Here is a 26,729-nt window from a genome sequence, read left to right as displayed (position 1 = left end):
AAAACACTTTGCACAGAAAAAAAAACAAAAAAACGTGAGACAAAGTTTGTGAGCCAAACAACAAATCTTTTATTTACACTGAAGCTTGAGTCACACTGAGGGAACGGCCGGTGCTAAGCCACTGGCTGACATGTCACACAGATTCCAGACAAGTCAGTTTGCCGAGTATCGCTGTTGACTTTTTACTGAGTACACAGGAAGAAAAAAAAAGAAATGAGCCAAGACACTCATTCATAGTTGGAATTTAAACATCTCAGCTGGTTCTTGTTTTTAGCAACTTTACATTTTTATACAAGTGTTGATAATAATGACTCTTAAAAGGCTCCCAAATAAAAAAAAAACCAAAACAACAGACTGTGGATGTTTGGAGGAAACCAGGAGAGAAAAGAACGTTGAATCAGAGCATGTCGGGTCTGGAGTTGCATTTTAGTTCCCTTCTGAGTCCATTGGCCTTTAACACAATCAGATGAAGTAAATCAATCCGTTCAACAGATTATTCAAATTAACTGACCCGATCCGGTCAAGAGCTATTGCGGAGAGTAGGCCATGTGTGGTTTTGGTGGAGTGATAGTGGGAACGCCGTGGCTCCCTGCACTTAGTGAAAAAACACTGACACAAGGAAGAGGCGACGAAGAGGGACGGCCACGCAGGCTGCAGAGCAACCAGGAGCTCAGGTGGACAAATGTAGAGAGAGGTGATGTTAAACCGAGGAGGGAGGAAAGAGAAAAAAGAGAGAGAGAGAGAGAGAGAGAGAGGAGGGAGGTGCTCAGAACTTCTTGAACTCTACGTCATCCGGTGGGCTCACGTCCACTTTTCTCTTGCCCACATCTTTCCAGTTGGTGCTCAGGACCGTACCACCTGACTCCATCTGCGCAGAGGGGAGAGAGAGACACGGCACGAAAAAAAAAAAAAAAAAAAAGAGTTAAGTGAAACACCTTCTCTCTGCTTAAAAATTCTCAAGGCTTAGATAAGTCCACTGCAGCATGTTGCATAAATGCAGCTGCTCTCTAATAGGTCACGTGGTCTGGCGCGTTAAAGCCGAAATGCAGGAACGAATACTTGACATGAATGTTAAAAACGCCGTCGGCTTTTGGGGTTTACATGTTCGAAATGACAGCGAATCCTCTTACGAGTTGAACTCAATCATCCACAGATCATGTCATTAATAATAACGCAGAATGCTGACACACTCCAATCAGCCAATCAACATTTAATTGCAATCACACACACTTCCTTCCTTACACTTTAATACACTTACAGAAGCTCATTAATTACACAATCTGTTCCTGCTGCATCAGTCAACACGGCATCTGATGCATTCACTTCATTTAAAATTATGCAAATTGTGTAAATAAATGGAGCTTTACCGTTTTCTGTTTCCATTAATGCTTAATTTGAGGAAAATTATGTATTTTCCAAGCTGGGTTTTACTCATATTTGTTGCCTTCTGACTGTGGGCTATGCTAACACTGCGCTCGCTGCCTCTGTTGTAGAGATTCAGTAAACACAAACCTGGCAAAAAATAATGTGTATATTGGACTGGATGTTTCTGTACATGTGTGAGGCTGAGGGTTGCTGTCACTGCAGGCCGTGGGCATGTTACAGAAGGTTTGTTTGGGCCAAATAAACTCACGATCCGGAAGTCAAACAACGCAATTTGCTTTGTTTACTGTCTGAGCACACCTTTAATGCAGTTCCCATCCACATTAGTTACATCTCTGCAGGGGGGGAAAAGACCAAAGTTGGCTCAGCGTAAAGGTCAGCTTTCCACATGGTAAGTAGAGAGAGTACAACCCTAAGAAGAAGGCTTTTAGGTGCACTGACATGTGACCGTGTCAATCCATCTGTCAGTAGATCACTTTGTTTCAGATGGAAATATCTCAATAGCTGACGTTATTGAGGTAAACGTTTATGTATTCTTCAGGATGGACTGTTAGAACTTTAGCGATCTAGTTTTAACAAAGACAGTCGTGACTCGATAATCCGACACTAAATGTAAAACCTTCTTTTATGTCGGATAGCAATGCTGTCGGATTGTCAAGACGGAGGTCGAGATACAAGGAGGTCTTGATGCTTGAAGGGCCACTTCCACCCCGGGGGAGCGCTCCGACGGGGTGGAAGTGTCCGGAACGCACAGGCAGTACTTGGCTGCTGATGCTAGTTTAGTTAGCGGTCACACTTCTGTTTCCACCATTGGTGGCGGTGGGGGAGTGGCAGATACGCTCCACCGTTACCGTCCGTGTTTTCTTCCGTAAACACTGAGCACGCTCGCTGCGTGTGACGTCGTCGTGTCCTCTTCTTCATGCGGGACATTTTTGGGTCGTATGAAGTTCACACAGCAGATCACATACAAGTCACATTTAACTGGAAATGTGAACAAAAAAAAAAAACGGATTTCACCAAAAAATCTTCATTGAGCATCAAGTCCTGCAGTGTGAACGTAGCCAATCTGTGGGATTTTCCAGTCAGATAATATGCCGTTATCCTGATTGGTGACATAAAACGTCATGTCGGAGTCAGAATCCAAGGCTGTCGGTATGTTAAGGCTGTTTTTATGGGTTCCGTTCGTTTTTCCTAAAAACCTGTCGGATAGCAAGGTTTTGGATTGTTAAGAGTAGAATTATCAAGTCACGACTGTACTTTTAAATTAACCAAATATCTGTAAAACTAATTCCCATCTGCGCGGGCGGGGGAAATAAAACAACATGTGTACCNTAACCAAATATCTGTAAAACTAATTCCCATCTGCGCGGGCGGGGGAAATAAAACAACATGTGTACCATGGATAGACATTTCATCAGCGTTTGATAGTTTGACTTAAATGCATTACTGCCATTAAAATACATAACGAAACCACAAAGTTCAGTTGCATGAAATAAAAAAACACAAAGCGTGCTCCCTTCCTGGCTCATAACAGCCTATTATATACCCTAATAACGGAGCATCTTCGCCCTCCATCGCTCTCCCTGTTGGCTCTCATGCCAGTATCCCGGGGCCATTTGCTCTGCTGGTCTTTATTAAAAATAGGTCATTAAAAATGATTAATAATGATCAATATCAACTGAAATGAAACATTTTATCGTGATAAATTTTCAGCGCCGTGCATCAGCCTCAGCTGTAGTCCAATATGCGAACCACATGGACGTGTTTAGCGTGTTGACGTTAGCATCTGGCTCCAAGCGCTGCTGCACAGAGCGGCGTCGTGGTTGTTGTCTTGTAATCTTTGCAAAGCATCTGTTTAGATTTTCTTAAAGCAGAATTGTGCTATTTGAAATCAGAAGTATGAAATGTTCATTACTGGAGAAGAATAAGGAGTCTGCTGTCTGGTTCGCTGGCTACTTGCCCATGTAGATCTGTAAGTATTCAGCAAAAATAGCAGTTTATTTCATCTTTCTGTCAGAGGGCTAAAATCAGTGTTGTTCTGTTTGGACTCCCGAGACCAGCGTTATAAATTATTTATGCAGATTTAAAATTTAGTTTGAAAGCTCACATTGCTTTTATTTTTTTCAGGCAGGAAAAAAGTGTGCAGAAAAAATGACCAGCTGTGGGCCAGATAAGAGACGAGGTCGGGTAGAAAGAAGGAAATATTTAGTGTTTAAATTATGTCATTGATGGTATAAATTAATACCAGCAAGTGATGAATAATTTAAGCTTCAGATTGCAAACACGCTACACGATGATGAGTCCACAGTTAGAGCTGAAGACATCTTATTCTGATGCACTCTGTGGTTTAAAGAGACTAAACCAGAAGAAAGTTTAACTGAGAGCTGAAAGTTCGAGATAAAAAGAGTCAGATATGACCTGGTTATCAAGATATAACTCTTGTTTAACCTTTAATGTCTCTGAGAATACGCTTTATATGCAAGCTAGAACTTTCCTGTAAGAAAGCATCTCTTTTGTGAATTCAGAAGACACAACTAATGAGCATACTTTCCAAGGTGAAAGGAGTCGCGGTGACTTAATCGTGATACTCACAAAGGATTTGTTCATGGCTCGTTTGACCTCGTCGGAGCCGTCGGAGTAGATCTGCTGGAAGAGCTTGTTGAGTGCCGCGTCTCCCTCCAGCTTCTCATCTTTCTCCTCCTCGTTCAGGTCCACCAACACCTTGTCCCATTTGCAGGTGAAGTGGGAGGATGAGGGGTACTGATCTGATGGAGAGCATCAACAGCGTTAGAAAGGGCACATTCATACACAGACGTTTAAAGGAAAAACCTACATAAAGTGTCTTATTAAGTTGTTGGGCCGCCATGTGCTGCTCAAACAGCTTCAATGCTCCTTGAAGTTTAACTCTACTGGAGGTAAACGGACGGATGAACACCATTCTTCTAAAAGATTTGGTGTTCTGACGATGGTGCTGTCTGACACGGTACAAAATCTCCCATAGGTGTCACTCGGAACATCTTTGTATTGATTTGCAGTGAGCCCTCCCTCTAAGGGGACAAGTGAACCCAAACCACGCCAGCTAAATGCCCCCCCTACAGCCCAACGGCCTCACTGTGGGCGTCAAGGTTTCAGGTTTCTCCTTTAATTTGTCACCTGTCTATAGTTCCAGGTCAAATCAGGAAGATTTACAGCCAGCTGAGAGCATGAGTGGGCAGATTAAGCTCTTCAACAACTGTAATGAATCAAAACAAGCAGGAAAAAAAAATAATTCAAATGCTTAAGTTGTCGTTTATCATCGGAAAAAAAAAAACAGCACCAGCGAGAATTTCCTCGCAGGTCTAAATTAATTTCACTCACTCTGCTGCTGAACCGTCCGACTCGGCTGCCGAAGAGTCACATTGTGATTTGATTTCTATATTTTCTAGATATGCAATACGCCCACTATAATCCCAACAAGAGATGGGAGAGGGAGAGCGGAGAAATGTAATCCAGACGCAGATTTACATAAATACAGCGCCAGACGCACGCCAGACAGATTCAGGCCAAGTGTGGACATACTGCAATGCGATCCCATAAAATCAGATGTCAAATATCATGTTTTAATGTAAGAGCAGTCCGAGTTATAAGCAGGCACTAATAAACAGGGCGTCCTCGAGACTGAGCTGGAAAAAAAAATAAAAAAAATAGTTTGGCTGCCCACTTAACTTTTACTCCCCCCCCCCTTCCACACACACACACACACACACACACACACACACTTATGTAAGTAATTAATCCTGTCAGTAATAGGAATGTGTGGGCTAAAATACTGAGTCATATTCCGCTGTCATACCTTTCCCTCTCCCTGCCTGCTTTCACCGTCAGACTAATGAAAGACTCCAGACTGCCCACTCTCATTTTAGTGCCGAACAGACAAACACAGGAGCTCGTATTGATCTTTGCAGTGAGAGGGATAGAAATAAGAAGAGGCTGAGGGAGAATGGGAGAGACGGAGTGATGAGAGCAGAGACGGGAGAGCAGTCGGGGGGAAAGGGTGTAAAATGCCGAAGCTATGGACTGACTGGGATCGAAGTGTTTGATGTTGGACTCCTGTCCTTCTCCCTCCAGCTTCTCCCATCTGATGGCATCTGTCTTCTTCATCTTGATCTCCACCTGACAGAGGAGAAAGGAACGAGAGAGAGAGGGAGAGGGAGGGAGAGGGGGAGATAACAACGTTTAACGAAATGGTTTTCTTTGGCGCGTGGGACAAAAATAACGCTTCCATTACGGTGACATCTTAAAAGTGCAGGACATCAGATCATTATTGAGGCCAGAGAGGCTTGTCTTGTTCAGAGCCGACGTCGACTTAGCCGGCGAATGTGTTTGTGTGTGAGGCAGAAAGAAAGAAAGAGAGAGAGAGAGAGACATCAGGGATATGCGGGGGCACAGCTCAATCTCAAACCTCACTGACAGACATACTGCACTAACGAGATGCCTGTCAGCCAGAGGGCCAGTGTGAGAGACGAGGGGGAGGCGGAGGAAGGGGGAGAGAGAGGAGGGCGGGAGATCCTAGTTCCACACAACAGCATCTGATCCAAATCATTACACCGGGAGAACATGGTAGAGGAGGAAAACAATGAGGGGGAGAGAGGACATGGACACACGCTTTAAACACTGAGCTGCATTGACAGGGCACATAACAGCGAGACACGCGAGCTGCAGCGCCCTCCACCACCACCACCACCACCACCCATTAACGGTGTGTGTGTGTTTGATATGTGTGAATGTGAAAGACAGCGCTGGTGATGTCGGTGCAATTAAGGAACATTTCTGCTCTGCTGGGCGATGTGATGATTCATTTATGAGGGTGCCAGAAGAGAAGAGGGGAAACCAAGAGGTAGACAAGGTTAGGGACGAGGAGGCAGAGAAGGCTGACTGGCACTGACTGAAGCGTGAGTGAGGGGAGCAGATTGAGGGAAGCGAGACAGTATGATCGCTGCTAGCTCCTCCGCCGAGGTGATGAGCTAGTGCGAGTGGCGCCGCGCTGATAGATCACTTCGGTATGTGTCAGCGCTTTCGGCTCCACAAAAGGGCCTCGTGCACAGCGAGGCATCTGTGCAGTGTCCGAAATTAACTTTTTGGCTCACCTGCAAAAGGGCTGAAGACCTAAAAACAGAAGAGCTCTGCTGAGAATACAGGTTACCGCTCGAATAATTCATGCTCGTCTTTGGGCCGAGCGCGTCCCCGTTGCTTTGTTCTAGTGCCAGTTTGTGCATACAGTCAGATTCTGTGTGTTAATCTAAAACAACAAAAGAGGAAATTCTTATTTTAACATCAGCTGCCACAGATCTTTTATTGGAAGTGCAGTTGGGAATAGTAGACCATGGCCTCCATCTATTCATCCCACATACTCGAGGCAAGTATGCTTCCACAGAAGGCTCGTCAGATGGTCGAGCATTCTTTTCCTACATCAGATTTAGATGCACTGCACTCCACAATGTTTATGACTTTTGGAAAGTGACAATTTGGTGCCGAGCGCAGCTTGATCCTGGCTTTTGTCAAGAAGTCTGTGAGAAGGAAATTTCGAGATTTGCTCCTAAACATATACATGTCACAGAAAAACTGTTGAAACATGTGAAAGACACTATGCGGTACTGATTTCTATTTTTTTCTTGGCCAGACCAGAAATCACAGCTCGATGATGCACCGGAGCATTGCGTCAGTCTCCCCCCCAACACTATGACACACAACGTGTTAGCAGCAGCGGTGGTTTTCCTCTCGACCAGGAGTTACTACACCTACGACAGCCTACAGTTTGCTGGCTAGAGATGTGTCTTCATCCAGCTGATGCATCTCCCCTGGATGTCAGAATTTGAAGAATAGCTCTTTATTTAAATATTCTAAGAGATGAGGAAGAGGTGGACGGAGAGCTGAGGATCACCGCCAACTCTTGCTTCTACTAAAGTTTGTAAACCTACACAAGCTAGTTTTACAAAGTTTCATCAGAGACAACTGGGATTCACAGATTATAGGTTACTGATGAATGAGGCTAAGCTATCTCCCTCCTTGGCCTTCATCCTCCTGTCTGGCTCACATTTGGTTTACACATACTTTTTACTGCATTGCATGGACTTAAGTAGTTCCTTCTTTTTTTATTGCTTTTTATGTGTACAAACAAGCCTTTGTGCGTCTTCCTAGAGAAACAGTCTAACGTTGTGCATTGCTTTCCTCATATTTAAATATTCATTGTGTCTCGCCTGTCATTGTGACGACCGGCATTTCAGCCCACCTTCAAATGTGGCTGTTTGAAACATCCCTCTGATGAGGTTGGACAACACATAGAAACTCCTGCTTTTGTGCACAGATTTGCATGCACAGTAAGCGTGCCACATAAACATGCAGAGAAATAAAAAAAACGGCACGTTCAAAGGTCTCTAATTAGTACATTTGTATGACTGACTACATCCCTGCTACAGCACCAATGTTAGTCAACGCCTGTACTGGTTAGAGAAGGTGTTTCGGGGGTTCAGGCCAGTTGTGTTGCCAGCTCTAAACCTGGGATTAGTATGCAACTGAAATGATAAGCCGCTGTTGGGAAAACACCTAGCTTTTTTTAGTTAACAAACCTGTGCAAGTAAAAAAACAAAAGAGACAATTGAAGTTAACTGCAATTCCCAGGGGACATCTCATCAACAGATACCCAGTAAGTTCTGTTTTAAACTCCTACCGCACACATAAACCCACATGATTCACTTAGAAGGCATCTCCCTGAATTATTTTTGGACGTATCTGCTTATGAACAGTTAATGTTCTTCCAAACTTGAGCAATAAAGCATTCTTAGTTTGCTGCAGCTTTAACACACCAACTACATCCATCATCTATACACTGCATAATCCTCACTAGGGTCGCAGGGGGCTGGAGTCTATCCCAGCTGACTCAGGGTAAAGGCAGGTTCACCTGGACAGGTCACCAGTCTATCACAGGGCTACACTTAGAGACAGACAACCAAGAACACTTACATTCACACCTACGGACAATTTAGAATCACTAACTAACCTCAACATGTTTTTGGACTGTGTGGGAGGAAGCCGGAGAACCCGGAGAGAACCCACGCTGCACGGGGAGAACATGCAAACTCCACGCAGAAAGATCCCGGGTGTCATCACTGGGACGCGAACCAGCGACCTTCTAGCTGTGAGGCAACAGTGCTGACCACTGAACCACCTTGCAGCCTCCACACTAACTACAGTTCATGGGAAATGCAGTATAAGTCACCAGATATAATCAGTTTTCTCAACAACACTGAATTAATATTAACACGCTGTCATAACATAAACGTACAGAAGATCTGAATGATCCAGGAGACTTCAGTATGTCTATGGTGATTCATTACAGCTCGCTGATCGGGCAGGTGTCATCCCCGTTTGTCAGAGCAGGTTGTGTTTGAAAAACTGATTTGGTTTTCGAGGCAGCTCCCTGCAGCATATTAAATATTTGTTTTTTGACAGATACACCAGCAGTTAGGGCAGAGATGCTTTTTTTTTTTTTTTTTTTAGCTCTGTTAGTGGTCTCATAGTGCTTTGAAGACTTTAGTATATATCAAAGCGCTGATTCTAATGGCTGACATACTAATAACTGGTGTTCAGCCTAACATGGCTTTTGTAGCAGTGCTTGTAATTCTGATTAAGTTACATCACACTTCTTTGGATCTTTTGTCTTTTTTTTTAACAAAGTGATTAGATTTTTTTTGTTTAACCTCGTGGATGAACAGTTTTATTTTAACTTTTGTATATTAATTTTAAAATAATCAGTGTGTGTTGCTACTCATATAGTTTGTGTGCTATCTTCTGTCATGTTTACAGGTTCTGCTTGTTTCTGACCTGCAGTTACTGCCCTCAACAACCTGCAACTTTCATTTTTCTTGCTCCACTTTCCCCCCTCACCCCAACCAGTCGAGGCAGACGGCTACATACACTAAACCTAGGTCTGCTGAAGGTTTCTTCATATAATTCCTTCCCACTGTCACCAAATGCTTGTTCAACTGTATATTGTTGGGTTTCTGTTCATAATAGTGTAAAGCAAAAGGTAAAGTTGACTTAAGTTATGATTTGGTGCTGGATAAATAAAACTGAATTTAATTCAGCTACCCAGCAGGCAAAGTACAAGTCAAGTCAAATGTATTGTCATTCCAGCCATATGCATGTATACAAAGTGTTTACATTTTTGGTTTTAAGACGGCAGTATTTTAACAGCACATCTGATTGCCATGTTTTTCCTGACTTCTTCGAAATCACAGAAAGTCTAGAGCGCCGACAGTCTCGGAAGAGGAACGGACCAAAGACCAAGCAAATTAAACGTTATCACATTAAAATTACCAGCCAGTGCCGCAGGTGCCATTTATTGTCTCGAATATTTTTGCAGGGCTAACTGTGACAGAACTCAAGCCGAGGCTCTGTGTGTGTGTCAAAGTCTGTGTGCTTCTCTGCGTGCTCCTGGGCCATACAACATTAATCTGCTGCCACATCTGTGTTTCCTGGCTTTTAAGGGACATGGCAGGCCAGGCGCCGTGTGTGTGTCTCCGAGTGTGTGCGTGTTTCTGTGTGTATGACAGGCGAAGCGATGGCTCGTAAAGGGATGTGACAGCAGAGCCACAATCAGGGGCCACCACCCACAGGACCCCAGGGGCTGGACTATACAATACTGCGCTGCACACACACATGTGGACACACACGCATGCTATTTACAGAGGGGCACTGGGGTCCTGTGTCGCTTGTCACATGTGTTTGTAACCACGTCGCACCCCCCTCTACACAACTCCTCAGCCTGCATCTTCTCCCTCTTTTTCCAGATGCCTGCGGATTTCAAAACAAACTCGGCTAAAAAGACACATAAATGAAATACATATAAACATTCTTAGACGTTGACAGGCATGCAAATTAAAGAGGGGAGACGCCACTTTAGCTATTTGCCGAAAAGAGATGAGTTCGGAGCTGAATGGAGGCGCGAGCGTGGACTGGAAATTGTGTCGAGTGTGTTGGTGCGCACGCCCCCGTGTGTGTGTGCGTCAGCCGTCTGTTCTGATCAAACACACTGGTGTGTAATTGGCTCCCCGTTGTCGCGGTGACCCCTGCGGTTGGAATGTTTGTCGTGATGGAGGACAGGAGGAGGTCGCGCTGACGATAATGTGCTAGAGACGACACTCACGCACACACACACACACTCTCTGCAAATGCTTTGGTTTAAATGGCACAAGTGTGTTGAAAGATTACTGTTCAGCCTCTGTGTCTCATAAGTGTGTGTGTGTGTGTGTGTGTGTGTGTGTGTGCCCAGCTTAGCTTCCCCCTGCTAAGTTGTCTTTAAAGACAGCGAGGAGATGAAGCGTAAACACTGTGGAGCAAAGAGTGCAGGGCAGCCAGTTACAGAGACAGACAGACCGACTGACAGTGGTTGTGAATCAACAGCTCTGAGGGCGATGTAGTTTTTTTTTTGTTTTTTTTTTTAAACGCTCATTAGGGATGCATGCCAATCTGGAGAAACTTGATTTGCTGATGTTGTTGTTCATTTGAATGTTTTTATCCCCCAGTGGCTTTTTGGCTTCGGAAAATGAAACGGCTCCAAAATATTTAAATGAGACACGCATCGAAAAAGCTGCTTAGTTCGCCGAGGTCTCTCACGCCGTCGTGCACATGTGCCCACACGTTTCACCTGTAGAGCTAGGAGCTCTTAACGCCATTTTTTAGGTGTTGAATGCCGCAATTACCAATGAGGGCTTATGCCTTTTGGTGTTGTGTGTACGCGTAGGGACCATGTGTACCCGAGGAGCCCACTGGACCAGGGAACAGTCAGGGCTTTGTGGGAGAGGAGGAGGGTTAGAACGCTTTCTCTTGTTATACCAGGAGGTAGGTGTTTTTATCAGCACAGCACAGAGACAAAGACAGAAGGTGTGTTTGTCTGTGAGGGGGCCACAGAGAGATTGACAAAACAAAGACAACACAGTAAATAAGGACAAAGGCAGAAAAAAAACCCAAAACAACAACAACCCAAAAAACGGTAACAGTAGAGAGTTGAGAGGAGTCTAAGACCATCATCAGCTGCGGTCTCTCTAAGACTGAGCCCTTGTTTAAGCTGCAACCCACGTGCACCTCTGGTATGCAGTGTCTGCTGTTGCCATGGAAAAGTGAGAAAGTGAGTGAGAGGAAGTGTTTTTTGAGAGGGGGCAGTTTCTGTGCAGGTCAGCTTCTACTCGGCACAGTGCAGCCGCTGGATATAATGCACACATTGTGGACATTGTATATAGATGTACAGGTTATGCAACGCTACGGATCTAATTTCTCAACAGCTTTCTTTTGCTGCTTTGACACCATACAGTATGAGATACCAGCAGCTATAGTCACGCGCTGGCCTTTCGTTCCCCCGGTGGCCTTGCTGTAAAATAAACTAAAATAACTGTCATGATTGCTTTCGATGCTCTTTGGCTCGGCTTGTTTGGGGATTTTCAATGTTGACACAATTGTGTATCTTTTGAGGAACATGACCCTGTTTTTTTTTTGTGTGTGTGTCTCTGCTTGCCCACAGATGTCATACAAATATAGATCTAAGAAAAGCATATCTAGGCTGATTCAGTGCACGATTTGAGGGGGGATGAGGAGGGATGACATCGCTCTTGTTAATAAAATCACCAAGATGCATCCTTCTTGTTAACCTGCCATCCCCCATGTGCGTGGGTTGATGGGTGGTGCTCCCACTGACAAAATATAACAAATTACCCAGTGGGTTGACTTTACTAGGGGTGTGCGTGACTATTCAACGAGGATCGCTGCTACCTTCTTTTGTTGACGCCAGATAAACTGGTCAGTTAAACGAATAATTAATATATGTACAACACCGGGTAAGTGTTGCATCCACCTGCTGCTGGACAGGCAGCAGACGGTAGCCCACCCCTCCCCAGAAAGCAGGAAAGTGGGATACATGACATCTCGCAAAACCAGTGTGGATTGGCAGTATTTTGACATTAATTTAAGGTTATATGGAGGTAGTTTGAGATTAATTGCCATATAACCAGTTGACCACATTCATGACGGGTACTAGGACGAGAACCTGCTAGTGCTAGCACTGCTAACATTAGCCACACAGCAGACAAATATGACATCTCTTACCTACATGTGCTATGACCTTGCTCGGTCTGAAAGCATAATGGAGCTCGTCACAGCTTTGGCTGTGATAATAAATGCTTCATCTCTAAAATTCTGTTCAATCGACTTTTAACTTAGTAGTTAGGAACATCCTTAACTCAAACCAATTAACTGGGAGTAGGCCTGGGCCATATCGTACTGTGCATGTTCGTACCAGTGTAATGTTAGGGGATGATATGAAATTGAAATTATCGCGATAGAATTTGAATGAAGCTCGCAGTGCCGCTGTTTTCGTCCAGTCTAATGTGCATGAAGCGAGAAGCATAGCGGCGACCAAGAAGGAGGGCGAATGCAGTGCTTCGACTGACACAGTAGGGCTGGACCCGGATATCGGAGTATTCGGTCGTTGTGGTGTCTGGATAGCGATTTTGAGATCCGAATATTTGCCCTCCCCCCGCCGCCCCCCAATTTGCTCCAATAAAGTTGTGCAGTTTTGAAGTATTTTCTCTAGCGTCACTTAGATCATTACCGCAAATTTTCTCATTTATATCGTGATAAATACTTTTGGCCATATCACCCTGCCCGAACTGGGAGTCGCAGAAATAGGATGCGATCATAGATGTATTAAGGAGAACTGAAGATGCCACCCTGTTCATCTAAACTGAAAGCTGCTCAGTGGTGCAGAAAGAGTTTCCAACCTTCCTCCATGAGGTGACCGAATGTTCCACACGCTTTCGCAGTTTTACGACCTAACCTCCCACTGGCTGACCTCCTTGGCTCCCCGCACATGAATATGACAAAATTAAGTAAGCAGAAGTTTTCTCTACACTTTTCAGACAATACTGAACCATCCATCCATCATCTATACACCTCTTAATCCTCACTAGGGTCGTGGGGGGGCTGGAGTCTATCCCAGCTGACACCTGGACAGGTAACCAGTCTATCACAGGGCTACACTTAGAGACAGACAACCAAGCACACTCACATTCACACCTACAGACAATTTAGAATCACCAATTAACCTCAACATGTTTTTGGACTGTGTGGGAGGAAGCCGGAGAACCCGGAGAGAACCCACGCTGCACGGGGAGAACATGCAAACTCCACGCAGAAAGATTCCGGTGCCCCCACCGGGACGCGAACCGGCAACCTTCTTGCTGCGAGGCAACAGTGCTATCAACTGCGCCACCTTGCAGCCCAATACTGACCAAATGGGTAAAATTCGGATTGCAAAAAGAGCCATTTTAAGGGGTTTGTGACAGGTAGATAAAATGTTTTTACCAGAGAAGCTCAATTTTCGGTGATTGAGTGTGGCGAAATGCTTTTTTTTGTCTGTGCAAAGAATGTAAAGAACATGGAGACTGACGGGACATAAGTTAGCCGCTACGCCAACATGGTCGCACAGCTGTTCCTGCCATCTTTGGTACAGGACTGAACTTAAAAAGTAAAGTGGAGGGAGCAGACAGCACCACAATGAGCTGAATTTGGCCATGAAGCTCTGTAAAGTGGAGGTGAGCTGTAGAATTGGGTGATAAATCTCTGTAGGTTCACCTCGATAGGAACCCCTTTTACACTGTAAAGATGTTTTCGTTTGATGCATTACTGTTTTTTAAAGGATCAATTACTGAATCTTTCATGTTTTAGGTAATCTGACAAAGGATACGATATTTTGCCTCTTTTTCAACAGACACGTGGTGTGTTTACCAGACGCATCAGGCTGGAGTCATAGTTTGCACATTATTTTGCAGTCTCTCCATTTAAGGAAAGATCATGCAAATGACAGACGTGTTAACACGGGTTACACGTCTCACAGCATGTGCTCTGTTTACTGAGGCCAGGCAATTTGCATCAGTCACCTTTGTGTGAAAAATTCCCCACTTCTGAACAGCCAGCATGGCTAAACCAAGCCCTGAGCTGCATTATTTTATACCAAACGGACAAGTGGGGGAGTGATGTGCCTTGTGCTCGTCAAGTTTAAAAATAAACTTGATATTTGTATTGTAAAACCTCAACAGGCTCCATCAGCACTGTTCTGTCTTCTAAGAGGACATTTATATAATGCAGACGACTAGATTTACTTTTAGTATTTAATCATCTGTCTCGATAGCATTTTCGCTCCGCTTCTCTCCACTACTGTAGGTGGCTTGTGTACACTTTGTACATCTCTTCTTCATTTCCCAAAGGTCGCCTCTCATCCTGTAGTTTCAAAGATTGAATAATATTATAATTCTGTGAGGAATAAACTTCTTCTCTTTATGCGGAGTTTAAGTTTGGTAAGTAAATGATGTGAAAAATCATATTGTAGTACTTAGCTGCTTTTTAAATCCTTAAGTTTTACATTTTGGATCTAAAGTTTCAGTCAGGAGATCAGCAAAAAAGAAGACTTACAAATCTCTCAGACATTTAACAGTAAGTGGTCGGTACAAAGAAAGAGTTGTGGTTCAATATTCAGCCTTAAATACTGCGTATTAGGTACTGACCATCACAAGCAATGAAAAGCAGTTATCACGAAAAACATTCTTTTGCACTTTTTGTAAACTATAAATTAAAACTTAAGTGGGTGATTTTTTTATTGAGTTGCTTATAAAATGATGCATCTGTGAAAGCTTCTGAAGATTCTGAGTAAACAAGATTCAAAAGAAGAGAGCAAAGCTTTCTGCTGCTTTGTATTGACAAGATCGGAATGATCAATGCGGTGAAAATCCAAATCCCACCCCCCTGAATGATTAAAAAGAAAAAATCAAAACAAGTCACACATAAACCTGCCTCTTGATCCGGCGGGCTAAAACCTGACAGCGATCTAAAACCTGAATCAGCACGCACTCAGCCAGCACACTCATTAACCCACATCCTCTATAATACACACTAATTAGCCTATAGTAAAAAGTGCCCTTCCTACTCATTAGGTCCGTAATCACCTTAAACAGTGCTGAGGAACTCTCGGCAACTACAGCCCTTATAAATGTGTGTGTGTGCGCGGCGCGAGTGTAGGCGGGAGGATTTGTGCATATGTGTGAATCTCCTGTTAGCTGCTCAGATGAACTGCGCTAACGTCTCCACGGGAGCAGCGCTGTGCACAGAAAGAGTGGATTTTCTCGTTTCTACTACGGCTACAGTAAGCTTTACCAGCATTATGGCATTATAGGTAGTGACGGCCTACTTTACACTGCTTTAAATTACTGAAGAGATTAAGATTTTGATCTCAGAGTGGTAACCCAAGTAATGATCAGTCACAGCTTCAGTAAGCTGCTTAAACTCGCATTGTTTTCTTCTTTGCCTTTTTTGCTGACACTTGATTCAGAATCTTTTTTTTTTCTTTTTCCCAGGGGCCTTTATTTGACTGTGGAGAAAGAGAAACGGTCTCGTCAGCCAGAAATCAAATCAGGATTTGCCCCATGTGCACCCCGATCACTGGGCTATCAGGTCTCGCTGATTCGTTATCTTTTTCAACATAAAAAAATCAACTCATGCAAAATGTAGACGATAAAAGCTTGAACAAACAGAGACTAACATATCATTTGATGCTCTTTGGCAAAACTGCGCTTCAGAGCAGCAGAAGCCCACATTTCTCTGAGGTGTGACATTACTACGTCATATTTTCTTTACAGCAACATAAAACACGTTCTCTGACATGTTTAATAGCCTGCTCCTTTATTGTTGAGAGTAACTACTGGCACGGCAAGGATACATACAGCGCTCCGAATGATTCAGAGTAAAAAAAAAATTTCAATGACTTTTCATTGACTTTCAAAAACTTAGCTCAAGTATTTTTCCATGACCTAAAAAGGTTGTTTCTTCCTTGTTTATGTTTTGCAGCTTAGAGAAGTTGTAAAGTGGTAAACAGATTTATATTCTGCTACAGCTGTGCTCGCTGTGGAGAAAAAAAACATCTGAAAAACACTAATACTACTGTACGTGTGAAACAGGTTACGCAACTGATTCAGTAAAACAAACCGCTACTCCGTGAATCCATGACAGAGGAGGGATCATATTTCCTGTCTCTTCCATGACACAAACACACTGCTGAGGACTTTTAAGGATATTCCAGAAACGACAGGACCATGACAAACTAGCAAACAGGTTTTTGCTTATTGGTCAGCTGTCTGTTTTATTCTGTGTGCTCCAGCATCAGACAACACGTGTCGCAATACTTTGATGTACCTTTTAGTGTAAAATGGACCATTGAACACAACTGGTGCTTTTGAAAGCAAGCAGGGCTAATATGTGTGTTGTTTCAGCTTCATGACCATGTCCTCTGTCTCACTAAAAGGTCTGTTAAACCGCCACAGACATGTCAAGGTACTGAAAACGCATGCTAGGATGTAAAATACACGAAGCCGCTAATGTAAAAACAAATATCCATCCATCCATTATCTACACACCGCTTAATCCTCACTAGGGTCATGGGGGGCTGGAGTCTGTCCCAGCTGACTTGGGTTGAGGGCGGGTTCACCTGGACAGGTCACCAGTCTATCACAGGGCTACACTTAGAGACAAGCACACTCACATTCACACCTACGGACAATTTACAATCACCAATTAATCTCAACATGTTTTTAGACTGTGTGGGAGGAAGCCGGAGAACCCGAAGAGAACCCACGCTGCACAGGGAGAACATGCAAACTCCACGCAGAGGGATCCAGGGTGTCCTCATCAGGACCTTCTTGCTGCGAGGCAACGGTGCTAACCACCGAGCAACCTTGCAGCCCTAAAAACAAACATTCTCTTCCTAATTTAAAGGCTTCTCCAGCCCACTAACAAGACTGAAAGCCATACCTTGGTGGTGAGGACCTTGAAGTTGCTCTGTTGGGGGATGATGGGGTGCATGAGGTGGAGATGGAGGTTGTAGTTCTCCCCTGATGCCAGCTGTACTGTGGCAGACAGCTGAAGAAATCACACAAAACCGATATTAGTCATTACATTACACAGGCTATAAACAACCAGCCAAAAATACAAACACGAAACAGATTAATGTCATGACTATGAAGTGATTCATGTTTTTTTTGTTTTTTTTAGATTAAATACATCTTGAACAATTTCTGTGTTAAAACTGTTGCATCAATATTAAGATTTTTTAAAACTGCAGTCCTGAGAAAACAAACAGAAGAAAAGGAAGATGAGGGAGGGAGGGGTGAATGTGTCAGCATGTTCATGAGAATAATCATCCGATGTGGCTGCTGTGACGGCTGGGACTATCCTCGCGCTGTCCCCTTCAGCCACAAAGTGACCAGAGACGAGAGGAGGGGGGTCGGACAGCTCCTAACAGCCTGTCACTCACTGGGGCTGTGGAGGTGGGCGGCTTGTTGGTTTAGAGGGCCATGGCTTCAGCTGTGGCCCAAACCCTCACACTCCTGACATCACTTGGCACACCGCAGCACTCTTGAAGGAAAATGCCGTCTGCTGTTTAATTGTTTTTGGATGAACTATGCATCACTTGCAATCTACCGCTTGACCCAAAGCCGACTTTTCTGACTGGGGACCAAAGAAATGAAAGAAGTAGTTCATCGGGGATAAAAGCTTAGAAAGTTAGCGAAAGTTGCTTTTGGGCAATCCCGCTAAACTATCAAAGCCTTAATATTCATTTCTAGTCGAATGCCTGCGCTGTGTGTAGGTATACAGCAGCTGCATGCTCAGTCATCAGGGAAAAAACTGGAACCGCTGCCTTTTATCTTTAATTTCTTTTGTCTATACTGACCTAGTAAAAAATATATGAACTCATCTGTGCTTTACGCCACAGAGAGAACTTAACAAGTGGCTGTGTTATTCGGAGCAAGTGAACTATTTCTTTTGAAATGGGGTAAACTCAGTTTGTTATTCTATTAGGAAAGACAAAGCCGTTCCCTGGGGTGCCCCGCAGTTACCCCTCGGAGAGAGGGAGAGAGACGTGGAAAGACGGAAAGGGAAAGAGAAAGAAAGGAGCGTCGTCCCCGGAGGGCGCTGCAGCTGATCCTAGATCAGTTATGCCTTCCATCTACAGACAATTAGGAGGTTGGAGAAGCTGGGGAGGGTAAACTGTTCTTAGATCTGTACTTTGGGGGCAATGTTAACAAGGCACCACTGGAGGCATAGTTGGGTCCATGGGGAGAGTGTGTGTGTGTATGTGAGTGTGAATGTGTGTACGAGACCCATCTAATGGGCCCCCCTGAGGAAACACCCAAGAGCGAACCCATCCCGGTTCCACAACACAGAAAATACAGACTCTCTTCACCTCAATGCTGCATTCAAGTGTGCGCTTATACCTCTTTTTCCATGAAGCTGACACGCACACCATCCTTGGGTACATTTTTCGCCATAACTGTGACAATGACTTGACTTTCTGTTTGGTACCAGTCATGCCTGAAAGAAAAACACACAACTGATTAATAAAAAAAAAACGTCTGGCGCTGATGATTAGTGCTGCCACTAATGATTACTTTAACTGTTGATAAATGTTTTGATTACTTTCCAGATTAATTGATTAGCTGTTTGGTTTATAAAATGTCAGAAAATGGTGGAGAATGTCAGTCAGTGTTTTTCAAAGTCAAAGATGACGTCCTGAAATGTTTTGCTTTGTCTACATCCCAAAGATAATAAATGTACGATGAAAAAGGAGGAATGACACCAAGAAATATTCAAATTTAAACTTTTTTTTAAAAAGCAAAGTACCCAAATGATGGCAATTAATACAATTAATCAATAACTTGTTGCAGCTCTATTAATTACATGAGAAAACTTTCTGTTTTGACTACTAATGCAGTCGCTGCAATATGGAAATTTCACGCAATCCAGAACACAAAATAATAAAAAGCAGCTGTCTTCATTAACAAGCTATTGTCTATGAACTGTGTATTTACATCAGACGGAGCGGAGCTGCTTTGAAGCACTGGGACTCGGTTAAATATCAGGCCGGCATTATAAATAAAATAAACAGTCGCAAACATAAAACAGATACCTGGATCGGGTGTATTTACATTTGTGCACTTACTTCACGGGTGGAACTGCCGGTGTCTGCGGGGTCATTCAGCCACCGAAACGGGACGACAATTAGAGAGGAAGACGTGGTGAGAAAACAAATGGATGAAACAAAAAGCACACAAATGAGAGAGAGAGAGAAAAAAAAAGAAAGCTTAGTAAGGCTTCTTTCTTTGAAGCCGGAGCGTACACACTGATGCTGAGAGCAACAATGCCCCCAGGTGGTCTCGCAAAGAAACTCACCGTGTTGACGCCGCTGTTTTGTGTCTGATCTGTCGAGAGAAGAAAGAAATGGGTGTGTTGTAGGTGGAAACGTTTAATACAACCCTCAACTGGCTGAATGGAGCTCAGGTCTATAAAATCTGATTACGGCAAACCGCTAAACGAAGACCTCAATGTACACGTTATGCTCTACAGATCAATTACAGCTGGGAGATATGCAGACAGACACACATGCACGCAGCATCTCAAAGCTTTGCCACCAGTTTGTTTACTGGTCCATCCACGCCCATTAAAAGCCCTGTGAGCCCAAGCAAGCCTGAACACCGTTTACCAGCATGCTATCATACATTATTCACTGATTTCATTACATAGAGGGAGCACAGAGATGAGATGAGATGATAGGAGGCGTGTTAATGTTGTCTTAATGAGGTCGCGTTTGAAATGGTGAGGAGGGGGGCTGTTAGGGGAAAAGAGAGAAAAAAGAAAAAGCTGTGTGTGTCTGTGTGTGTGTGTGTCTGTGTGTGTTCTGATACATGTGGGGTGCCACATGTGATAGGATAACCAGGTGCCATGTGTGTTGGCGGGTGGTAAACACACTGTCACCAGAAGAAACGGCGACTGCTCCCGGTGTGAGCGAGTGTGCATTTGACTGCTCGTGTGTGTGTGTGTGTGCGTGTGCGTGTGTGTGTGCTGTCTGCGAGCAGGCTTATGAAGGGGCTGGGTCTCATCGGGGGCTTTCAAACATCAGTAACGTTAACTCTGATGAATCATACTGCTCCTGGGAGTACGTGTGCACGCGGGTGTGAAGCGTGTTTGTCAAAACTCATGCTCTTGTTTACTTGAGATGATCCAGAGGGCCCAGGCATCACCAGCAAACAGAAACACACCACCCAGACATGGCATGCATCTTTTATTGGGCTAAGCAGCTTTGCCTCCACCACTGTGAGCACACACTGTAGATTCATGGGTGTGTGCGTGCTCGTTTGTTTGATCAGATGGGCTGATCTGCTCCCTGACTGTGCCATTTAGCTTAATGTTTGATGGCAGGGAGTAAATAGTATATAGTGCAGAAGTTAAAATAAGTCAGTCTGTACCTTGTTTCAGCTGCAACTGCCATGTGCAATATTGTGCAAATATTTAATACCAATAAACATTTTACATATTTGCTAATTAAACAAAACAAACACAATCAAAGCTTCAACTTTATATATAGTTTACTGTAATATTGGTTTGATTTAATTAAAAAAAAACAAAAAAAAAAACATACAGAGTAAAAAAGAACTATTAACGCTACTTAAAAGTTTTCCCATTAATGCTTTTTCACATTTAATTACAATGTGGTCATGAAGAATTTACCAAAAAGCTCCTTGCATGTCAAACCAAAACAGACTTCTACAAAGAAATGTAATTTAGTTAACAATATAAAATGTAAAATAAGGGATTTCTTTAGGATTAATCCCTTTCATGCCTGTTTGATTCACCTTAGATGCACACATCCAGCCTGTGTTGACAGGTTTTAATCGGTCTTGCACATCTGGACACCGCAATTTTTGTCCGTTCTTCTTTGCAAAATGGCTCAAGCTCTGGCAGATTGCTCATGGGTTGTGAGCAAACAGCCCTTTTCCAGTCCAGACACACATTCTCAGTTGGATCGAGGTCTGGGCTCTGTCTGCATCTGGTTGTCCTCCTGATTTCACTATACTTTGCTGCACCTAATTTCACCCTCTACATTTACAAGCTTTACGGGGCCGGCTGCCAAAAACAGACAACCCCACATCATGATGATGCTGCCGCCGCTATGCCTCACAGTGGGGATGGTGAGTTTGTGATGATGTGCGGCGTTTGGTGTCTATCCAACACAGCGTCTAGTCTCACGGCCAAAAATCTCCGTTTAGGCCTCATCCAACCGAAGCACCGACTTCCAGCTGACTTCAGAATCCCCCACGGGCCTTCTGGCAACCTCTAGTCTAGACTATTTATGAGGGGGTGTGGATACATTTTTTAGGCATCGTAGACATCTGAACGAGCTGCTTACCTGCAATCATCTCCTCACACCGCTTGATCCAGATATCAAATGATTTGTCAGAAACTGCAAAAAAGAAGAAATATGTGTGAAAATGTTTACTAGTGTTGCCATAATGCTGGGATTTCTCACTTGAATAAATTACCACCACATTTAGGGGATTACATTTTAGAAATCTGAAATACTTCTAAAACAGCAGCACCCCAGCTGTTTTCTTTACACACTAAACCCGTGGCAGAGGCGCTCCACTTGTAAACTCTCCAGAACCATAAAAAATGCTGTTTAACCAGAACAAATGAATCGAGAAGAAGACACCTCTGAGGAGCTGTGTGGACACTGTGGTGTGTCAACTCACTGTCAGAGAAAAGCTGGTATCAGTGAGTCAACGCTGTAGAGTACTGGCACTGACATGGTTTTAATTCTTCTAAATCAATATGCATTGAAAATTTTCTATTTTTCACAACACCAATGCTTACAGCTCTTTTCTCCAATTTTTTCCATTTTAATTCAAGGAAAAGAGAAAGAAAGCATCCTTGTCCCTAGAGGGCTTTGGAGAAGCGGGGGGGTAAACTGTTTTTAGATCTTAATGTGGTGAAAGAAATTAGAAAAGAAAGAGCAGAAATTACCCATGTGTATAGAAACAGACACAATTTAATGCTTTATTCCCTGTTAAAAGGCATGGTAACACATTTTTGGGTGCACCTAAATCATGTGACAGCTCACCTAAATGAGGAAATTTGGCACATCAGTTCAACCGATTTAAAAATACAATTTAAAAAACTGTTCAAAACCCTGTACTGGGGATTTTTTCACCACACCACAGGTTAAGAATCGTGACCAAAAACTCACAGACTGCCTCCTAAAGATAACTGGGCCACTTGCCATTAAAGCCATAGAGCCTTTTTCAACACTATAGCAGCTCAGAAAATGCATGTCACACTACATGTGTGTAAAAATGTGATCATTAAAATCAGTTGATGCCCCGACGACGGCGATGAGGGATCGCCCACCTGCGAGCAGTCGTTTGCTCAAATGTACACGTCTTCCGATTATTTAAATAAAGAAGATTTACATACAGACGTAATTATAAAGTGGGCATCCTTGTTAGTGTACATACTTGGAGCGGTTCGGCTGACATTCAGTTTGACGAACAGAGCTAAGGTCACTGCAGCTCTATGTTAAAGTATCGATCAAATTCACAAATTATCATTTGTTTGGCAAATGTGGTTGTATTTCAGTTGGCAAAGGTTACAAGGGCAATCAATACGCACTACAGTTTAAAACATTTGATGTAATTTTATAAAATTTCTGCGCTTTTACACGTTTCTATTTATCTACAGGGGACAGTAAGATGCAAAAATATGCAGCTGTGTGCCAACACAGGAAGTTAAGCATCAACTACAGATGTGTAAAGAATAACATAACACCACATCTCCTGATATCTGAATATAATTAACGAGGAAGAAGGAAACTTTCTTTGTAATCACAGTTAGGTTGGTTCCATCAGTGAGTTAAATGATTATAAATGTTAGAGCTGTTGCTCTGTTATCAGCTGTTTACTAGACAAGACGCTGTGCACTGATTTAGTATAGAAGGTTTAACCAGATGTTTGAAGATCCCTGTAGTACCCTTTTGCATTTTAACAGCTTTGGTACAAACAATAAATGACTGCATAATATCCCAAAGCCTACAGAACATGAACCTTAGCACTGCATTCAATGAAGAGAGCGAAGCAGACAGGATACTGCTGTGAACAGTAGCAGCTAAGGAGTGGGACGATGGAAACTTGAGGCCAAAATAGGTTGTACTCACCATCTAGTTGGTGTCCCTGCGTGAAGGCTGCGTGTGCTGACTCATAGTGGTTCAGGTGGTACTCGGCTATTCTGCAGTTGGGGGGAAAAAGGGAAAAACATGCCACACATAATTAGATCAGATAATCCTGGAAAAATAACAGTGACCTCCTCTGGCACACAAAATTTGGATCATCATACAAAGACAGATTGTATTTTTTTCACCACAAACTTTTTAGTTTGGTAGTTTGAGAAGTGGAAGTATATCAATAATAATACACAGAGGGTTTATGAATAAACTGTCTGAGGTTAAAGTACAGCTTAAAACTTGCTTTAACTTGTTGTGCAGTATTCGGTATGTCACCTGCAGCACGCAACCGCTAGCGCCTGCGAACAAAGTTATACAGCGACTTGTGTCATAAATCAGCAGCTTCAGTTACATGTTTGCTTCTTTGTCAGTCTGTGTATCAGTGTATTTGTGTCACAGGTATTTTGTAGTAAGTACTTTGGTTCTCTCTCATTTAAAAAAAAAAATTAAAGTCAATAAAAAAGAACTTCTAAAAACCAAATCAACAATATATAACCAGTAGCATGAGGTTAACTTATACACATGTTTGAGTGTATAAGTTAATTATTATTATATTGTATATTGTATAGTATATTGGTCATTTCCCCCTCTTATGTCCTCTGTCATTTCACAGTACACACCCTGTTCGCATGAAAGCTAAGGGAAGGCTGGGTTTTAGCTGTTGTGCTTTCTTGGCATCATCAGCAGCACCTATGGAGATGAAAAAAACAACACAGTGTTTATTATACAGCACATACTGATTAATCTAAACTGTATCATCAGTAAAAGAATATTTTTCATTTGTGTACACGTTCATCAACTGTGTACGGAAAGCCCAACTACAAGATTACACTCATACACTGTGAAATACACCAAACTAATAAAGATTTTTTGTTAGCAGATGAACTACACAGACTTACAGCTGTAGTTTTTGAGCAGTATGTGGGCATAGGCACGCTGACAAAAGCACTCGGCATTGTCAGAGTCTCCCTGCAAGGCCTCATTAAGCGCCTGAAAGGAAAGAGACGGCTCTTAGATTGACAGAACTGTATTAATTCAAAAAGAGATGCGTTAGTGGTAAAAACAAATAAAGAAATACATAAATAACACTGAGAAAATGCTGACACCGAGGCTGGCATGTTGGTGTTTTTGCAACCTTGTCTATCACCACTGGACATCTTTTAAATGCAGAGAATTATTCAGTAATAATAACATTATTCATGTGACATTTACAAAAAAAAGACAAGAGAGGCTGAACATGACAATACAAATACACAGAAATACAATAATAAAAGCAAAAAAAACAAACATATTGAGCAATAACAAGCTGTCTTGAGAAGACAGCATCACATGAAAGGAAGTCTATAAAAAACGGGTTGCATGCAGTGATTTAGAAGAAGCTACTGATTCTGCAGCCTTATCTCCACGGGCAGGTTGCTTCAAAGCTGAGGGGAACTGATGTCAGAATTATCTTTAAGTTTAAACATGAACCTTTGAGCAGCTATAAAAGCTCCACCTGAGGATCTAAGGCTGCACGCTGACTCAAATGGGGCCAGTAGTTCTGCTGCGTGGCTTGGGGACAAACTCTTGCTTTGAAAGTGAGCAATATAATCCTAAAATGTGTTCTAAAACAAACAGGAAACCAGTGCACTAAAGCCATGACTGATATGATGTCGTCTAACAAAACCAGTACGAACCAGCTGCTGCTGATGAGCTAGCTGGTGGCAAGAGAGTGACTTTTGGTTTAGAGGAAGTTACAGCAGACCAGCCAAGAAAAAAAAACCCAAGTGTGTGGATGACTTGCAGGATTCTGTTTGCTCTGTGAAATCTATTTGACAAGTGAAGTGGCAAAAGTGGTGATTTTCAGTAGCATGAATGATGACTGTGTGGTCAGGCTGAACTATTTGTAATAGTGGGCATTAAACAAAGTCTATTATTCACATGAAAAACTGAGAGAGTGTGTTAAATATATTGAGAAAGTGTGCTAAATATATTAAAAGGTTAAACAACTAATGAACATCAACGGTTGCTGACTTCTGTTTAAAGATGTTGAAGAGTTTGCTCGTCATGCTAACAGAGTAAATAGCTAAATGAGCGACTGTTTAATGTTTACATTGCCGAGTTTTAATTCCTGCAAAGTATAGTATTTTTTAACAGTACAAAAAAAGCAACCCTCATGCCAACATAGAAGTTTTATTTTTGATTAAAGTTGCGACGATGCCCTGCTTGTTTCACAGTGATGCTAAGGAAATGTTAGCTAACTAGGCTAGCTTGTTGACAGTGTCACTATTCCGGGCTAACATCAAAAATATTAACATCCCCGGCATGCTTCACTTCTCTTCAAAAAGCAGCTAATCCGATGCATTTCAGTTAAATGTGATGACCAACAAGCGCCTCCAGGTATCTTGTGAATCGCTTCCAGCTCGCTACGGCTAATGTTTACCTCCAGAGCTTTCTGTGGATCTTCGTCAACGAAGCTATCCGGGAAGCTGCTAAAGCAAGAGGAGAGAGCGACGGTTAACTCTCTGAATGGAGAATAAATGTATAAAAATAAAAAGATGTTATAAAAGCGTGTGTTTGGGTTAACTTGCCGTTCGCTTGCCATGGGTTTGCCGCGGAAGTGGAGCGTGTTTCTGAAGTGAGGGGAAAGTTCTAGATGTGGAGGCTGCTGGAAACGTGATAGCGGCAGAAGCCCCGGCTCGAACCCAGCAGAGGGCCTGTCAACATCCGCCTGCTCACCGCCCACAGCGCCGCTGCTCCCCCTACCGGCCGGAGGACCGTCCGTCAATAGAGCTGCTTTAACCCTTTACAGGGCACTCCTTGAAATACTTGGAAAATTTCAACCCTGAGGGTGTTACTGAAAGATAATTCGAGATATTTTTACTTTTGTGACTTAAAAAAAAAAAGCAAATCAAGATTAATAAAGTTACCATATATGGTAACTTCCCCCTCTATGGTTAAAAAAAGGGATTGTATAATACATTATATATCAAAGTGCTCAGCAAGTTCATTTAGTCACATTGTTCTTGGGGTAGTGGTTTTGGCACTAATCTCAAAAAATATATCAAAGTGGAGTTCAATGCAAACCAGTAACAAAGTGTTTATAAAGTGCCTGGAACATTTGTTTTGTGACATTTTTCGTAAGGTAGTGATATTGGCACGAATATAAAAACTAAATCAA

General features: G+C 42.9%; 1 protein-coding gene across 1 annotated transcript; it reads right to left on the bottom strand.

Moving 5' to 3' along the window:
- Positions 1-45: 45 nt before the first annotated feature.
- Positions 46-26,262, bottom strand: sugt1 (SGT1 homolog, MIS12 kinetochore complex assembly cochaperone). Its single transcript, XM_008277695.1, has 13 exons — positions 26,140-26,262; positions 25,992-26,040; positions 24,469-24,559; positions 24,190-24,259; positions 23,504-23,574; positions 21,704-21,757; positions 19,690-19,718; positions 19,460-19,482; positions 18,735-18,831; positions 17,272-17,379; positions 5,445-5,535; positions 3,976-4,148; positions 46-868 (listed from the first exon to the last, which is right to left on the bottom strand). The coding sequence occupies exons 1-13, from the start codon at positions 26,151-26,153 to the stop codon at positions 767-769; spliced, it is 972 nt and encodes a 323-aa protein (XP_008275917.1). The 5' UTR covers positions 26,154-26,262; the 3' UTR covers positions 46-766.
- Positions 26,263-26,729: the final 467 nt, after the last annotated feature.

This window comes from Stegastes partitus, unplaced genomic scaffold (genome assembly GCF_000690725.1).
Source record: "Stegastes partitus isolate 25-593 unplaced genomic scaffold, Stegastes_partitus-1.0.2 Scaffold105, whole genome shotgun sequence".
Lineage (NCBI taxonomy): Eukaryota > Metazoa > Chordata > Actinopteri > Pomacentridae > Stegastes > Stegastes partitus.
This window is presented reverse-complemented; position numbering and strand designations above follow the sequence as displayed.

Coding starts and splice junctions, on each gene's coding strand:
- sugt1 (XM_008277695.1), bottom strand. Junction 24,560..25,991: donor ATCCACAGAAAGCTCTGGAG/GTAAACATTAGC, acceptor CTTTCCTTTCAG/GCGCTTAATGAGGCCTTGCA. Junction 4,149..5,444: donor CATCAAACACTTCGATCCCA/GTCAGTCCATAG, acceptor GCTCTCCATCAG/ATCAGTACCCCTCATCCTCC.